Here is an 18392-nt window from a genome sequence, read left to right as displayed (position 1 = left end):
CAGATATCCCTCCACATGGCCGCTTCGATTGCTGGCTGGCTGGCGGAGCTCCGGGCCCAGATTTGGAGTCAGTTCAGCAGGTGAGATTATAGAGTACAACCCAGTGTGAGTGTCTGAGGGGGATTCATACTACACATGATCCAGCTATGGATTTCTGTATCTCCCGTTCTCCAGACAGCAGCTGTAACAGAAGTCTGGAAGTGTAGCCTGTTATTGCCCAGCTTAGGTAGGAAGAAAAAGAGTCTGTTAAAGCTCCACAAAGTGACAAGATTCAGGCAGGAGGCCCTGGCCATATGTTGTCTTATCCTCTCCCCATTCTGAGACCCTTCTCAGTTGCTTTGACCCCTCCAACCTCCCCTCCCCCAGCCAGAGTGACAGCGCCGCCTGCTCGGGCTTCTTATCGCAGGATCTCTGCCTGGTCACCATTTCAAAAGGCACATAATACGCCAGCCTCTCGAATGGTTTGATTAAATCTCTGAGAATACATGCATTCACGTTTGGTCCCAATTTGATATCTAGTTTTATTACTGTGCCCTCCATGCTGTTTATTACCTTCTTCTTTGTTTGATTTAACATGTTTGTGGAGAGTCTAAAGATCAAATCTGACGTGTTTGTACTTCCAGTAATCAAAATGTACAGGTGACTAATAGTGTGAAATGTGGGGAAATGTAATCTCCTTTAGCTGTATCTTTTTCTCTGAGCATTTAGCCATTTGTTACAGAATGTAGCAGTTGGTTCTGTGCAAATTTGAAAGAGGACATATTTCTTGCAAGTAGGGATGTCCCGATCACCTTTTTTTGCTCCCGATCCGATTCCGATCATTTGATTTTGACAATCTGCCGATACCGATTTTTTCCGATCTTTATGCAATGCTTTAAGAGAGAAAAAGGTAACCGATAACGGCTGGTCATCCAACGCGATGAATTCAGCTATCTTGGCTGTTCTTTTTTGGCCTTTTCACTGTTCTGGGGCAGTTTCTCTTTCCTTTTAAAAGTCTCTGAAAGTGTCGGTTGTTTCAGTGCCGTTACCTGAGTGGCCACTGTGTACTCGTCGTGTTGTTGATGGTGTTTGTTTCTCAGGTGGCATATTAGATTGGTCGTGTTGAACGTACCTCTGTTCTTTCCACCACGTGGAACCTCTGCCTTGCAAACATTGCATCTGGCTGTTACACTGCCTTCGCTTTAAATTTTATAATACTTCCAAACTCCTGACATTTTCTCTGTCCCGAGTCACCAGCTGAACGTAGCCTCTCGTTAGCTTACTGCTACTATTAGACACTGCGCCCACTCTGTTGCCAGATTTCAGAGAAATAAGCAACCAGGTCTATGAAAACAAGCCCAAAGAAAGCAACATATACATGATGTTGTGTAATTTTAAACCAAAACTAAGTCCTCAGGATGACTTTAAGACGTGAACATGGTAATTTTTGTTTTGTAACATTAAATAAAATAATACAAATATTTTATATAAAAAAATCCCGATCCCCGACTTTTTTCTTCCGATCTTTTGAAAATCACGTGATCGGCTCCGATCCCCGATCACGTGATCGGATCGGGACATCTCTACTTGCAAGGCGATGGTTAAATGTCAAGGTCTGTTAAAGGTCACATGTCATGGCCATTTCCACTGATCATAATTCCATTGTTGTGGTCTACTAGAATAGATTTATACTGTGCAATTTTCCAAACTCACATTGGTTTCGCATATGCATCTCTGTAAAGTATGTGTATTCACTCTCTCCACTAAACGGCTCGCTGCAGCTCTTGCCCCCCCCCCCCTCCCTGTGAGCCCAGTGTGCTCCGATTGGGGGACCAGTCGGGACGTTGTGAATCGTGCTAAGCTCTGTGGAGGTGTGATTTCCTTGTTTAGCGATACACAGCGAAACACAGCCAAACTCATCCTGAGCACACACAAAGTCACAGCCGAAGTAAAAACAATAAGTGTGGCTTGATATTGAGTAAGAAAAAGGTTGATAAACGCTGTGAGAATGGGTCTGCAGAGAGAATTTCGCCGCGATCCCAACTGTCTGTTATCAGCCTGCAGCCAGAGAGGAGAAATCAGCAGAGCTGCTTGCACTGAGTGTGTGAGGAAGTCCACGTGGAGTGGTCAATTTGGACCAATCAGTGGGGGCTTAACGTAACAGCTGCGCGGACGTAACGTAACGGCTCCACGGATTGGTCCATTTCGTTCCGGGGACGACATGACATCATGATGTACCCGGAAGAATCAAATGGACAATGACGTATCTCCAACGAGGCATTTGGGGAGATATTTTCTGTTTTAGAGTTTTACTCCCTACATGGTGTACTTTGAGGGTTTTGACTCTGCAGACCGTTTACATGCATAAAAACCTTCATAACACACAAGGGGACGGGTAATAACCGGAAAAGCATGACATGTCACCTTTAAGTTATGGCTCTGTTAACAGCAAGATTTAAATGTTTTTGTGAATAATAAAGAGGTAGAAAAATAATAGACTGTTACGTGGTGTAACTGGCAAGTTGTCGGTCCTTTGTGGAATATTTATAGTTTGATATTAACTAAGGAACCATCAATCACTGTCATATCTTTGGATTCATCTGTGCTCAAAATGCATTTCAGTGGTGGAGTATCATTACTTAAGCTGTGGAATTACATCCAGTTTTGAGGTACTTGTACTAAAGTTCCTCCATTTTATTCAACCAAATATTTGTACTACTCCATACTTCATAGGAAAATACTTGTTTACTTCGATTATTTTATCTGAAAGTTACACTTAATTTATATTTAAGATTTCATTTAAACCCTGCAATGGTCTTATAAAAGACGTTACCTTGTCAAAGTTGAAACCATATAATAGGGCTGGATTATCCTACCTCAGGGCAAAATAAAAACACTGGCCCCCTAATCAGACCCACCCCCCGCCACACCCACCCTTAGTCCTTCCCCTGGGTTCCCTTCAGTTAACAACATTAGAGTAAATGTCCATATTCTGCTTATTTGAGTGGTGGTCACACTCAATAGTTGCATGACATTACCTCTGTGTGCATTATGGCAAAATGTTTTAAATACAAATCTCAATTTCTTTTGGCCATCCATAGTATCAACTGAACTATTAAGTCATATATAAGCTTCAGTTGGAACGTCTTTAGCTTCAGTAATGTGACATATCTGAAGGATGAGAGCTAGAAAAAAAAATTCAAGTAGATTTTGGAATATTTTCCCATATATCACAATATCTGAATATCTCGTCCACCTCTGACACATTTAAAATAATACATGTTATTTAATTAGAAGACATACAGTTCTTCACACTCAGTGGGGGGGTCTGGGCTCTCCTTCAAAGGAGTCAAAGGATTTCTTTATATCGCACGATCCCCAATTTGGTTTCAGACAATGAACTGAGGCGGGAGGCAGCTGTTGCCATGGGAGTGACAAGCACAGGTTCCCCAGTTGTTCCCAGGCGTCAACACCAGGCGTGTGTGAAACTGTGGGCTCTGACACTGTTGGCATTGTTTAGGAATTAGGAGACGTGTGTGCGTGACATAGCGTAACTTTTTCTAAAAGTAGACGACAGAAAACAACTGATTTTCTCAGTGATTTTGAACGTTGACATTGATTCCACTGACAAGTTTAGGGTTAAAAAGTTGTCTGAAGTTTTGGTTACATATTTTTTATGTCGGCCTCTAATTTTCGCCTTTATAACACAAACAAATCCCATAATAGATTGCACGTCTTTTGAAGCTTTACTACACTTTCTTTCATGTCTGCTGCGCCAGATGGAAAAGATTCAAACTCGAGTAAAATTACTTCACCAAATTGCCTAGTGTCTGTTCATGTTTACTTGTTGGTTGTTAGATTACTGAAATGTTACCAAATGTTACACAAGGTAGAGGCAGAGCAGAATTTCATTTTTGAATAGGACAATTGTGTGAGGTCTGGATCAGAAGCTGATGTGACGGATAGGATGATTGAAAAACTTCAAGGAAATGCACAAAACTGCCATTGATCTCATGTTCCCTTTGTTATATTTTTAGACAAACTCATTTGTTATTATAATGACTCACAATGGAAATTGTTTGTTTTACTTGATCATGACCCGTCTTTTCTCCTGCGTTCTCCCCCCCAGCGTCCTGGCATGCCGTCTGGAGCGAGGATGCCCCACCAGGGAGCTCCCATGGGCCCCCCCGGCCCCCCGTACGGAGGCAGCCCGGCAGTGCGGCCCGGCCTGCCCACCCCCGTGATGGAGCCCAGCCGTAAGAGGCCTGCTCCCTCCCAGCAGGTCCAGCAGCAGGCCGTCCAGGGTCGTGCCAGAAAGTGAGTCTGAATCCAGCCCCACCCCCCAACCCCTACCTCACACTGCATGGCCTGCATATAGAACTCCTTATTTATCTGCTTTTGTGTGGAGTGGTTGACATCATGAAAAAGCTGTGGTTACACTTTATAGTCTGGCATAGATCTGCAAACCAAACATGGAAATGTAATCATGGGCAGGCAATTAGTAAGAGCTTGGCATCGATTCATAATATCTTTTAGCAGATTGTCATATTCTTAGTGGTTTTTTGTTATTTTCCGAGCACACAATTCCAGACTAAACTCGTAATTTTGTCAATTATAGACCAAAGCGTTTAGTAAACTGTCATTCAACAGATTACACCGGTAAGTTTATTAAAGTATTGGGAAGTATGATAAATGTATATTCCTTGGAATAGGTAGGCCTACTGGATACATAATTGTTGTGAAACATAAAATACCAATCGTACACATTTATTATGAAATCATTTAACAGTTTTGTCCATTATTAATCATCAATCATAAAAGCGTCAACAGTGTGAAAAGAGTCTACATGCTAAATGCTAGTGTTAGCATGCTAACATGCTAACAATGACAGTGCTAACGTTTTGATTATAGCAGGTAAAATGTCTCTAGATTTAAAACTGTTGAACTTACAAAACCAGTGCAAGCTATCATGAGCATTTTACTTTGTATTTCTTTTACAAATTCATTAAATTGTTTTGGATTAATAAGGAAAAAGTAATAAAGATTATCATAACAAGCAGCTTGACAGGGCTTACCTTTACCAAACTATTTCTCTACAGTGATCTCATAGAAAGTGCTTTCAAAAATCACGAAGTGAACCCCTAAGCTTTGTGTTTCTGCTAGCGTTCATTTAAACTTTTATTTGGACTCTTCCACTGCTTTTTTGTGTTGCATCTCCTGCTTGCTCACCGCTCTGTGCATCCACTTCTCACCCTCCCATCCTCTGCTGTGACTGAACGTCTCCTCTGTTCACTCTTCCTGGGTCTTTGTTGTACAGTGTGCCCCCATGCTCTTATCTGAGTGGTGTCCATGCTGTTGTCTGCAGGCGTTCAGGCTCTAGTACTTCTCTTATCGTCTGTTGTTTGACAAAGGAGCTGAACATCAGTATCCCAGGCACACACAGCGGATGGATGTCTGTTTGGAGGCCAGTGTGGCATGTTTGGTCATTAGAAAAGAGATCGATATGCGCACTCGGTGGACCTCTGTCTCTCTCTGTTTCATTCTCTCAGTATCTGCAGCACGATTGATCCACTTACAATTAAGCCGGCTTGTCGATCAGGTCAGGGGAAATGTTGTCTTGCGTCGGAGCTTCGACCCCCGGAGCGTCCCTGCTGGCTGCGGAAAGGGTCTGATCGATGGTCCAGGGTGACCCGTCCAGGTGTCTCTGTCTCTCTGTGGCTTTGTGACAGAGTTTGTGTCCTCTGGCAAACTTAGTTGATGCCCCTGCACTCCGCTCCTGCCAGCTGATGGCGGGCCACCTGTGTTTGCAGTGTCATTGAGACCTTATGGTCCCTGCCTCACTCCCTCTGCAGACAAACGCTGTCCTACACAATGCTGCTAAAAACATAAAGAATCTTAATACCTCACCTCGTTTCCTATTAATCACGTTTATACACTGCTAATTTGGGAGATTGCAACTTTGACACCAAGTGTGTCTTCCTCATTGCGTTACTAGAATTTAAATGTAGGGGACAGGTTTGGAAAGCTTTTGTATCAAAGAAAACATAATGAGGTTAAAGCATAAATTAATGTTGAGTATTTTCCCTGTGTCTCGTAGCAGGAAATACTGTTAGAAATTATCTTCAAGCAAAGTTGTCCGTGTGGATTTATCTCAGGTGTGCTTTCTTTAAAGTGAGAAATAATATTAAAGCATGATCCTAGGCATAACATTTCAGATTCATATCATCATACTCATACTGATGCCATGTAGGGAAATGATTCCTGTGCCCTTAACTTACATCTTGTGAGGGTAAAATCAAGGTGCATTAAATTAGTTGAAAACGTGGGGCTTTTTCACAACATTTTCCACAATTTCAAAAAAATGTAAGTTGAATTGAGCGATTGCTACAAACAGCTCAAACCTGCGAGCCACTGAATCCACCAGTCTGTTGATTTCAGTGTTCTTTCACAGAATCAAAGTGAAAATGTACCCGGTCTCTTCTTGATGCAACTATTTTACAGCACATTATCTATGCTGATGAACCTTGATTTTTGCTGCTAGTCTTTGTCCTTGAACAGACCTAAAAACATTCCTTGCTGTTCAGAACTAACGGTTACCTAGGGTTTCAGTTGGTTTGAGGGGCTAGAAAGTGGAAATGCTTTAAAAGATTTGAGCTTTGGTTTTCGGTGATGAGCAAGAAGCTGTGAATAGCATGCATGTTGTCTTCATCTGCACATTATTTCCTCAATGCGACATCCAATAGAGCTGAACTCACACCCAGCCTGTTTTCCTATGAGACACGAGTTCACAGTGTTGTCAGTGTGTTGTCTGTCTGTGTGTGTGAAGCATGATTGTTTTGGTTCACAGAGAAACTTTGTTGAATGAGCGTGTCCCTCAGATGAGCGGGACCCCCCCCTCCAGCTCCTCCTCTGCTCCTCCTCTGCTCCTCCTCTGCGTGCATGGACGCAGTTACAAGCCCCCCCCCCCAGTGCCTGCCCTTGTCTGAGTTTTAGAGTGTGCACCTACTAACACACCGTTGAACACATACAAAACAGCCACAACCACCAGGTGTTCCCCCCCTCTGACATCATACGTGAGTGTGTGTCTCGCCACAACTCTAATCGGACAACCTTCGAATCCCCACCATATTTAGGAAGCCAGTCGGATTCCCCGGAGCCAATGAGATGCCGGCGAGGCAGATGGACATGAGAGAGCCCCAATCAGATCCCACGCTCGGATCAAAGTAGGAGTTTATTCTGCTGCATGTCCGTTTTCTTACGTTTGATGACTCTGGCCTATTTAGAATTTCACCAGAGCCCAGCACTCCTTGAATGAATTGTGTTGGCCGGCTATACGTCCAGGCCTAGATATATACCCCCTAAAATGTAGTGGTGCATGCTTTGGACTGGAGCATGGCATGATGGGAACAGTTTGTTTCAGCCAGAACAGTAACATAAAGTAGAATATAATCTCAACCCCCCTTTTTAATGATTCAGGTTTTTGTTTTCCTATGCAATGCACCCCTGGATCTTTCAATCCTCCCTGCAGCAGGCTTGTTTCAGTATTTGGCATGCTGATGTAACAGACCGTTGCAGTGTTCTGTGATAGAACATTTCCCTACACTGCAAAAAAAATCCAGATCTATAAACAGAAAAAAAGTTATGTAATCTAAAGAAATGTTCCACAACCAATTAGGGTTTGGTGATATGACGATATACCTTTACCATATACACCATATAGAAAAATGAATAAACTGTATTTATATAGCTCTATTTTTGGCCAAACCAGAGAATTTGTTTTTGTTCTCTTTCTCGTTATTCTATTTTAAATTAGCTTTTTTTATATGATATCCCAATATAGAATGACCAATTCAGAATATGTTATACATATTACCCAACCCCAGTATCAAACCATAAATCAGGTAGGCCTAAGCAGATTTATTTTTGAACTATTTTAGAAATCAGACCACTACTAAAGTCCATCTACCCTTGATATAATTATTTGACATTTTTGGAAAGACATTTATTGACTTTGTTGCAGAGAGCAGGTTGAAGAGATGGACACACTAGCTTAGCTTAATTTGGCCTAGCTTAGCTTAGCCTAGCATAAAGACTGGATATAGTGGAAAGCAGCTAGCCTGGCTCTATTTAGAAGTAACAGAATCTACCTAATTAACACTTTGTATTTTGTTTGTTAAATCTGTGCAAAAGGAAGTGTAAAATATGACACGTTTTATTTTTATACTGAGTTATGTGTCATTTTTACACTTCAATTATTCTACGGTCTCAACAAAGAAGATAAGTGTTAATTAGTCAGCTCTAGTGCTGCTGGAAGGTGGATTTTCTTACCTTCAGAAAGAGACCACGAGCTGTTTCCCCCTGGTTGAGGGTTGATTAAAGCAGTGAAACTTTTCAAATTCACAATAAAGATGATGAAAGTGTTCAAATGTGGCTCAATTTAAGTTTGTATGCTTGGACACGATTAAAGAGCAATTTGCCTGCAGTCTTTATCTTCTTTAGACAAATCAACGATATGCCCCGCACAGTAGGATTAATAATCTTTCACCATCCTGGTGTTTTATAGGAAATGCCCTCCTATAGGCACCAACAACAGAACACTTGCATGAAATGACATGAACGGTGTCCACAGATTCAATATTTAGGAAACTTTAAATGGAGAAAGTAGCTGTAGTGTTGCTTTTGTAATCGGTGTCACCAAGAAATAAAGTGTTGACAGCGAAATCAACTTCAGCGACATATTGTCCTCAGTTCCTCCTCGGTAAGTATATAAAAACAAGGTGTGTGTGTGTGTGTGTGTGTGTGTGTGTGTGTGTGTGTGTGTGTGTGTGTGTGTGTGTGTGTGTGTGTGTGTGTGTGTGTGTGTGTGTGTGTGTGTGTGTGTGTGTGTGTGTGTGTGTGTGTGTGTGTGTGGTGTGTGTGTGTGTGTGTGTGTGTGTGTGTGTGTGTGTGTGTGTGTGTGTGTGTGTGTGTGTGTGTGTGTGTGTGTGTGTGTGTGTGTGTGTGTGTGTGTGTGTGTGTGTGTGTGTGTGTGTGTGTGTGTGTGTGTGTGTGTGTGTGTGTGTGTGTGCGCGCGCGCGCACGGCAATAGGTCTTTGATGAGACACTTTTTTGGCCGTTAGAGGCTCTTGTTCTCCAAGTGAGCTGCTGCATTTCAGAAAACACACACACACAGCTGGGATGCTGGGGTGCTGGATATGGCCCAGCATTTTAGCAGATGGCCTGGGTGCTACGCTATCAGTCACCATAGTAACATGCTCTCTTTTTCCTCTTTCTCTCTGTCTTTCTCTCCCTCTCTCCAGTGCTAAGAGAAGGAAAATGGCAGACAAGATTCTTCCGCAAAGGGTGAGGCTGCAATGTTTTTTTTTTACCTTTGTTGTTATGTTTACTTAATGCGTGTGTGTTATTATGTGTTGGTGTGCACAACAGAAAAATCCTGTTTGTTTTTTAATGTCATGGGTTCTGGGAAGGCGCAGAGGGCCAGACGATTGTGTGTTATTATGAAATGAGGGGAGAGAGTATGAGGGCGCGATCAGGGGGTTTAGGGTTATTTATAAGGGGTTTTATTAAGTTATTTTGAAGGCGGCTCATTGAGTTAAATTGGAGAAATCAGCAGGATATGGCACTTAAGTAGAACCAAAAGAGAATCGCCACCTTGCCACAGGTGAGTCTATGAGGTGATTTGTACATCCCGTTGTTTCAGTTTTTCGGCCCTGTGCCACACAATAACCTCACCACGGCTTTCAAACTGAAACTACAGCGGGCTGGAGACTGTATTTGTCTGAGCTTGGGTCTTATCCTCTAACATAACCCAGACAGAGAGATAGCGGTAGGCATGGCTGGGGCGCCACTCCACAATAATGAATCAGGGACAGGGAATGTCTGCCACACTCCTCCATCTGCTCGCCACCTCAGCCCGGTGAAAGGCATTGAGATGGAGATAGAGAAGGAATGAGAGGGAACAATGAAGGCAGCCATTTAGAAAATAAACATGAAAGAGAGAAGCAGAGGGAGGGAGGAGAGGGAGCGAACTGTATGGCCGTGTGTGTGCACAGTTTGGTAAGTGAGCAGCAGCCCTTGATGCTCCGAGGACTTTCATCGGTATGGTAATGTGTGAGTCCTGGCTGCTTGGCTGCACACTCTGCATCTCATTCTGATCCCCCCCACTGTCCCCAGGATGCTGTGGAAACCGTATTAATGGTGGGCTGGGCAGCGGTTTGAGGGGAAAATAACTCTCGTAGTAAATGATACTCCATATATAATGTAATCATTTAAATCTGAGTAATCATATTTAGTTTTTATGTAACGACAAGGTATTCAAACTGAGACTCCTCAAACTTGTTTTGTGGCACAGGTGTATGATGAATGTCTGAATTTTGAAGAAATGGGTATAAAATTAAGCATTTATAACATTTCCATTTTCTCAAAATGTGTCTTGTTTTTTTTTTACAGCCAAACCTGTGGAGTATTGTTGTGACAATGTATGAAGTGTGAAATGTTCCCAATGTTCAAGATACTTCAAATAAAACTCAAAGGAATAGTTTTACATTGCAAAAGTCTTTAAGGATGGATGAGAAGATTGTTACCCTTGTCTTTAAATTACCATTCCTTGAAACAATACTATATGTAATGGGGCTAAATGTCCTTGAAACAAGACATTGGACCCCCTGCAGCACCAAAGCGGAGTACAGTATACTGTACAGCTATTCTGCTTGAGCCTTGAGTGATATTCACTTAGTATATGTGAATAAAATCTGCCTTAGATCTGAGATCTAAAGGTTTTAATGTCACATTTTCTCTCCTCTGAGCAGATCCGTGAGCTGGTGCCAGAATCTCAGGCTTACATGGATCTGCTGGCGTTTGAGCGCAAACTGGACCAGACCATAATGCGCAAACGAGTGGACATCCAGGAAGCACTGAAGAGACCAATGAAGGTAAGGAAAAAACATCAGGAGCCAATAAGCCCTGTCTAAAACACCAATTTTGGAAGGACAGACATCAAATGTGCTTCTAAAAACCATATTGAAAGGGTATAAATTGCCAATTTTGGGTTTTTTCTCATCTTAAAAAACAAATCTAGTACAATTTCTAGGCTAAAAACGTCTAATATTCAATCATTAATCTTTCTTTATAATCTGTTTATATACCTAAAGCATTTTTATTAAAGATTTTGTGGAATGTCCGTTTGATTTGTGGTGTTTCTATGTGCCCTTGTGTCAGCAGCAGAAGCGTAAACTGAGGCTTTACATATCCAACACCTTCAACCCTGCAAGACCAGACGCTGATGACTCAGACGGCAGCATTGCATCATGGGAACTGAGAGTAGAGGGCAAGTTGCTGGATGACGTAAGTGTTGTGCATTTAAAATATACAGTGCACGTTGAAATTGGTGTCTTATGCCTTAGCTTTTTATCACATATCCAACGTACTATTATGTCGTTGAATAGCTGCTGTGGTTATGGTGATGTGCTCAAACTAACAGAAAAGTGTCATATAATATCAAACTGAATGACTTGTGTTGTGAGTATTAAGAGAGGCTGTGTTGAGCAGTAAGCTTCTTTTCAAAAAGCTCTGATGTTCTTAGCAGTCCGTGGCAAGGCCGTCATCTCACAGCGGTAGGAAGCATTTAGGTTTCACAAACTACAAATATTTCTGGTGAAGCTCTGAGGAAGTAGACCTTGAGAATGTCTAGTATCTTACTTTCCTTTTGATCTCACTCGACCTCTTGTGGGTTTATGATGAGTAATGTCTCTGTGAGCAAAGACCAATGTGTGGTTTTTGCATTTGTGTGTCCGACTTTAGATACTAATTGAACACATTTCTGTTTCACAGCCGGGGAAGCAGAAAAAGAAGTTCTCCTCGTTTTTTAAGAGCCTGGTGATCGAGCTGGACAAAGACCTGTACGGTCCTGACAACCACCTGGTTGAGGTTAGTTCAAACACTCTGTCAACAGAGGAAGTCAAAGGCAACATTCTATCAATATCTCTGATCGAGTGTTACAAAGATTCAGTTTTGCACTGTCCCAAGGATTCAAAATATATTCTAAAAATATATACATATATGTATACAAACAAACATACACAAATTAAAGATACAAATATAAAAAAGGCATATAAATATATAGAAATAGCAGTCTGGAAGATTAACACAGATGAGTATGACTATGAATGAATATGACAACCCTTACAAATGTATACAAGTACAGCAATCACTGTCCATAGCAGCAAGGTGTGTGTGTGTGTGTGTGTGTGTGTGTGTGTGTGTGTGTGTGTGTGTGTGTGTGTGTGTGTGTGTGTGTGTGTGTGTGTGTGTGTGTTGTGTGTGTGTGTGTGTGTGTGTGTGTGTGTGTGTGTGTGTGTGTGTGTGTGTGTGTGTGTGTGTGTGTGTGTGGTGTGTGTGTGTGGGTGTGTGTGTGTGTGTGTGTGTGTGTGTGTGTGTGTGTGTGTGTGTGTGTGTGTGTGTGTGTGTGTGTGTGTGTGTGTGGTGTGTGTGTGTGTGTGTGTGTGTGTGTGTGTGTGTGTGTGTGTGTGTGTGTGTGTGTAGAGAGAGAGTTCAGTATCCTGTCAGCCTGTTTTTGAGTCTGTTGTATCTCCACCTGAGGCTGGGGAACCCTGAAGGCAGGAGGGTGAGGAGGCAGGTGGAGGGATAGAACAGAAGAATATGTCTTGTCATTATACAAAGTACAACGACATTTCTTTGGAGGAATGGGAGGGGGTCACCCACAATGCTGAGTGCTCTGCGCGTGAGGCGGGTGTCGTAAAGGTCCAGGAGGGAGGCACCAATGATCCTCTCAGCAGTGTTCACCCTGCGCTGCAGGGTGGTACAGTTGCATGCGGTGCAGCTTCAGAACCACACCGTGAGGCAGCTGCTGAGGATGCTCTCTATGGCGCCTCGGTAGAAGGTGTACATCATGGGTCGGCAATAGGCGGCCCGCGGGCCATTGTTGGCCCGCCAGCAATACTATTTGGCCCGTAATTTTGAGAATCAAAAATAAAATATTATTTTGAGATTTTTTTTTTTTTTTTTTTTTTACAACATTGGACCTTGAGTCGCACATCAGGGTTTCTGTTAGCTGGTAATTACCGGTTTTTATCTGGTAAAATTCATTAAAAACCGGTAAATTCAAAACCTGTTGGTCAAAATGTCTGGTAATAATTAGGGATGCTCCGATCGATCGGCCGCCGGACATTATCGGCCGATATTCACTCTTAATAGTTTGATCGGTGCTCTCTATAAAGGCCGAACAGGGGAGTTGGATCTGATCGATATGGACATAAACGCGAGTGAAGTATAACCGGACCGAGAGAGATCAGATCAGCTGCTGCATAATCACCTGAAGCCCCGCCCACTGTTTACCAGCTGCATGAGAAACTGACGGGCTGTCAGGGGAGAGGGAGAGGGGAAAAGAGAGGATCCGTTTCTCCCGTGTTATTATCCAAACGTTTGAATAATGTACTTCATCTACTACAAGTAGTTTGTTTGAATGTAATAATTATGTTGTTTGTGGAATCATTTATTGAAAAATGAATCTGAAGTTTTTGATCTGTAACGATTATAAACTGAAGCAATATAACAATTACTCCCATTAACTGAGTTTTAAACATCAGCATATCCTGTCATAGTCCGGTGATTACCTGCTAACGGAAACTTTGCTACACCATTCTTATTATTATTATTATTATTGAAACATGACCGGTAAGTTTCGAATTTGTCCGGTAAAATAAAATCTGTCCCGACATACATTCATAATGTCAGCCGAGGGAGGGGAAGCGGCGCAGTGGAAGAGCAGAGCGCGAGGGAGAGCTGTCATCTTCCCTTTACAAGCTTCAAACATGTATTTATCGTGTGATTTTGGAAATAAAAGTTCCATATTCTGAAAGCCAAGACTTTGTTTATTTAAAATCAAACAAAACACCCGAAAAACTAGTTTTTTACGCAAATTCACGTTTATTTTGAAATGAGCCGTTGCAATTTCCGACTGATTTCGATAGAGCGGGTCACATATGGCAAATGTGTGGTTGTGGGGAACCAGGTCAATTAAAGTACTTATTTAACTATTAAATACATTGAGTTTGAGTAAAATACTTGGTTACTGATTAATTTAGGTTATAATATATTAAATTGCAAAGCAAAACATGCTGTAATTGATTTATTTTGTCCTTTAATATTTTTTAAAGGTTTTCAACCTGAAAGAATCCTAATGTGTCCTTGAAAAGTTGAAATAAAGAAAAGGAAAAGGATTCCAGTTGTCCATGCGTCCTCTGTTGCCCCTCAAGCCTCTCTCACTCACTCAAATAAATGCCAAAAACCCAGAGAACTTGACAATACTTATCAGAATAAAAGTATGTTAAATAACACTGCTCCCTAGTTAATAACTCTACTTTACTCAGTGGAGGCTCGTCTATTGAGGAAAGGGAGGACCATCCTCCCTACAATTTCAGAGAAAAATTAACTTTGAAGAGAACAATAAATACACCTCAATTTAAAAGATAAGTCTGTTAAAATACAGATAATAGCCCCAGCTTTGGGACTGAAATGGGGCTAGAGAGGACGAGCCTCCCTTTGGGCGGGTCTAGCCAGAGGCTCTGGATTGGGCGCCTATATCATCAGTGAACCAATCAGCGGATCTGACTGCGCATCAGAGTGTTGATGGGGAGGGTTATCAGCGATATCAGAGTTTTTTCTGAACCGGGGAACAGGGGCGCTGCGCCCTCTTACCAACATCAATTCCTTGAATTAGGCTTTGATTATGTTCTGGCCCGCCATCTTGTGGCTCAGCAAAAAATTGGCCCACGGCCAAACTTACTTGTCTACCCCTGGTGTACATGATGGGTGGGGGGCTCCTGCTCTCTTCAGTTTGCGGATGAAGTAGCTGCTGGGCTTTCTTGGCGAGTGACATGGTGTTGTTTCTCCAGGAGAGAGAATACATTTTTTTGTCACCTAACAATATTGTTGATACATTTATCATTATTATTTTCATTCTTTCAGAAATAGTCCACGCTTTCCAGGAAAAGTTATGCATTCAGATGAATAGACGCAATGTTAGGATTGAAAAATCTCATACATTTTGAACTATTACCTACTCATTCATAGCTTATGCACTCCCAACACAAACTCTATTCAAACCTCAAACATGTTCCATACCTTTCATATATTAAATGAATCTTCCAAAGCCAGCCTTTCAGTTTAAAGTCCTATTTTCAACAAGCAATTTAGTTTCCTGCAATTAAACCACACTTTCTTCAAAAGAAAAGCCCTTTCTAGTTATGAATGCACTGTCAGCAGCAAATAAAAAAAAAGTGAATACAGTCAATTCTGCAAGTTTTTTCTGATTAACAGATTTCAGCTTCAGCACAGTATATTTTTAATAAAACTAGGAACAGGAGAGCAAAAATGTTAGAGCCAGTATTTTGTCTTAAAAAAGGGCCACCTAGTCGTGACGTCAGTAGTCAAAACCTGTCTGAAAGACGCTGTCGAGGCACCGATTTTAACCCTTTAAGTTACCGTTAAAGTTCTACAAGCCTATACAAAGAATGAAAGAAAGACCTCCTAAGGTATTTATTATTTTATTTGAGTTTTGTTTGATTTGTTTTGACTATTGTAAAGGCCTGTTTTCTTTCTGTGAAAAGTTTGTGATTTTCTTTTAAGTAAAAGCACCTAGCACAATATCAACACACCACCGGAGGGCAAGCAAGTCATCCCAAATAAAGTAAAATAGACTGATTGAAGGAAAATGCGTAGAGATGTCTGTTTAAGGCGTCTGAGTGGCTTGATAGAAAACAAAGGAAGGACGCTGTGACAGGCTGTTGTACAAATGAAACCATCCCAATCAAACATATTATTAATGAGCTTCAGGTGTGAGTGTAAAGTGAAGCTGATTTCCTTAACAAGGGTTCAGCTCGTTAACACACCTGTTGTCCACCCACTCAGGTGTTTTTAATTATGTTGCCTGATTGGACCTTTTCAAAGCAGCTGTTTTATTTGACGCTGTCTCTTTAAAATGTTGTTTTTCTCTGAGTGGGTCATTGCTTTTCATTTGAGATCACATCTATTAGCAAAACAGAGCTTTTGTATGCGGCACTAATCAGTGAATATGGCTGTATATTCATGCAGTCAGGGTCAGTGACGACCTCTTCACCGTGCAGGGGAGAGATTCTTTACTGAATATGTTATTTTGTGAAGTCTTGTTAAGTCACCCTTCTAACCTGCTGCTTATTTTTTACATCCCCTTCGGATGAATACAAAATAAAACAGACTGAGAGAGCGAACTGCCCTCTTCCCTCATTAATAACTTGATGTTTTTATACCATTAATAAAAAAGGCTTTATTTTCAAAATGCAAGGTTATTAAAAACATCATTAGCTGCCCTACACTTTGTATCTCCACAGAATGAGACTTTAAAAAACACACTTTAAGAGCGCAAGTGAAAACATTTCGACTTCCCAAGGTCCTCCTTTTTAGTTGGTATTTTGGCATGGCACTCAGATGGAAACGCTTTGAATGATTTTCAATAAAAAAAATATTTCTCTCTACCTTGAGGTACAATCAGCATCTGATCTGCTCTAATTCAGCCGTTCGTTGAAGGACAGAATAATTCTGTCCAAGTTACTTGTCCTAAAGTGCTTTTCTTTTCAGCTGATAAGATAAAAGTATTTCAACTGTGGTTAGATAGAGAGGAGGTTCTGATGCATAATCACAAAGACTAAAGCACAGAATCTTTGTTGTATTTTTGCCGGGCTAATGTTAAGTCTTCCTGGTGTTAGTCTGCAGGCCAGTGTGATCTTGTGTGTGATATCATTGGTACACATCCCCATGGTTACCCTATTGCTATCTTGGTTTCTCAGCACTCTCTGCATGGCTAGTTTAAAAAATGTAACCTTTGCACTCCAGGTCAAGATCAAGGCAGCTAAAAGCAGGTGCCTTCAGATGACTTATTCGTATCTGTTAATTATGTCATATCCTCTGCCGCGAACAGTCTGCCGCTTCCTAAAAGCCACTGAACATTTTCAAGTATTTCTCTATAACATTAAATATGAACCAGTAATCAAAGTTAAAGCTCAGGGATTAACATGCTAAAAGGCTTATGTCTAGAAGATGTAATGTTTACCATGTTACCCATTTCGTTAAGAGGAAGAAGAAGATAGTTAGCACTAACACAAAGTACAGTTAAGGAATTATAATACGTTCTTGCAGTTAATTAGTTACAATGAATGAATAATATAATCATTAAATACAAAAAGTGGTAATACACAAAATTGGCCGGCATACATACACTATATACAGTGTGCAGTATGTTTAATTTAAAGGTCCCCTATTATACTCTTTTTCAACAATATACTATAGGTCCCAGATATACATGAAAGTTTTAAATGCAAAAGATCTGCCCTGAATCTTTGTTCCTGAAACTTTCCGAATCTCTTTACACAGTGGAGACACACATAATATGTGACATATTCATGTATAAAATACATGACAATATGCATAATACGTGACCTTTAAGAATGATGGGTGATATGCAACTGTTAAAAGAGACATATTATGCTTATTTTCATGTTAATTATTCTATTATAAGAAATTGTTTCAATTATTTAATGTTCCAAAAGCACATTATTTTGCTAACACCTTCTGCCAGAATATACCTGTATACATCCATTATAACTCCTGTGTCTTTAAGCCCCCCCCCCCCCCCTCCTGAAAAAATCCTGCTCTGACTGAGTGATTCAGGGTCTTCAGAATCTGTGCACTCACTTTATTTAAATCACTTTTTAGAATATGGGACAGTGTATATTTTAATATTCTTGTAATTTGTGGTTTAGTTGATGTTAAAGTGTTTGTTGCAGAAAAAACACAATTTAAATGATTGTTGCCTCTAAAGCAGTAATTAATTCTGTTTCAACAAGTGTGAAACAAAATAAGATTTCCATTCAGTCTGAATAAACCACCTCAGTTTGGGGTGTGTAGTCATTGTATGGTGGCTCGCTTTTACAGTGGCACCGCACGGGCACCACGCAGGAGACGGACGGCTTCCAGGTGAAGAGGCCGGGGGACGTGAGCGTGCGCTGCACCCTGCTGCTGATGCTGGACTACCAGGTGAGGGCGCCACCCCCCTCACAACTCTGACAACAATCCATGACATCTTTCAGGCCTCAAAAGTGTTTTAATGCGGTCCTATTGTCCCCGCAGCCCCCCCAGTTTAAGCTGGACCCTCGTCTGGCGCGCCTGCTGGGCATCCACACTCAGACCCGCTCCTGCATCATCCAGGCGCTCTGGCAATACGTCAAGACCAACAAGCTGCAGGACTCTCATGACAAGGAGTACATCAACTGTGACAAGTACTTCCAACAGGTATGGGACTCGATGTGGAATACATCATACAGTTGTTTAATATTCCATTCCCTACAAAGAAAATCCCAATT

General features: G+C 41.4%; 1 protein-coding gene across 8 annotated transcripts in view; it reads left to right on the top strand.

Annotated features, from left to right (window-relative positions):
• smarcd3b (SWI/SNF related BAF chromatin remodeling complex subunit D3b) overlaps positions 1 to 18392 on the top strand; it is a 35678-nt gene that overhangs the window by 12185 nt on the left and 5101 nt on the right. For 2 of the 8 annotated variants that reach the window (XM_034109068.2, XM_034109064.2), the window contains exons 2-9: positions 4109 to 4296; positions 7113 to 7202; positions 9279 to 9321; positions 10788 to 10910; positions 11197 to 11322; positions 11809 to 11904; positions 17938 to 18066; positions 18160 to 18321. In XM_034109068.2, coding sequence (XP_033964959.1) covers positions 4109 to 4296; positions 7113 to 7202; positions 9279 to 9321; positions 10788 to 10910; positions 11197 to 11322; positions 11809 to 11904; positions 17938 to 18066; positions 18160 to 18321 — 957 coding nt within the window. The remainder of the gene's footprint in view (positions 1 to 4108; positions 4297 to 7112; positions 7203 to 9278; positions 9322 to 10787; positions 10911 to 11196; positions 11323 to 11808; positions 11905 to 17937; positions 18067 to 18159; positions 18322 to 18392) is intronic. The other 6 variants (XM_034109067.2, XM_034109065.2, XM_034109066.2 and 3 more) reach the window with 6 other exon arrangements.

Source organism: Pseudochaenichthys georgianus, chromosome 20 (genome assembly GCF_902827115.2).
Source record: "Pseudochaenichthys georgianus chromosome 20, fPseGeo1.2, whole genome shotgun sequence".
NCBI lineage: Eukaryota > Metazoa > Chordata > Actinopteri > Perciformes > Channichthyidae > Pseudochaenichthys > Pseudochaenichthys georgianus.
Note: the sequence above shows the minus strand (reverse complement) of the source record. Positions and strands in the feature narration are given on the sequence as shown.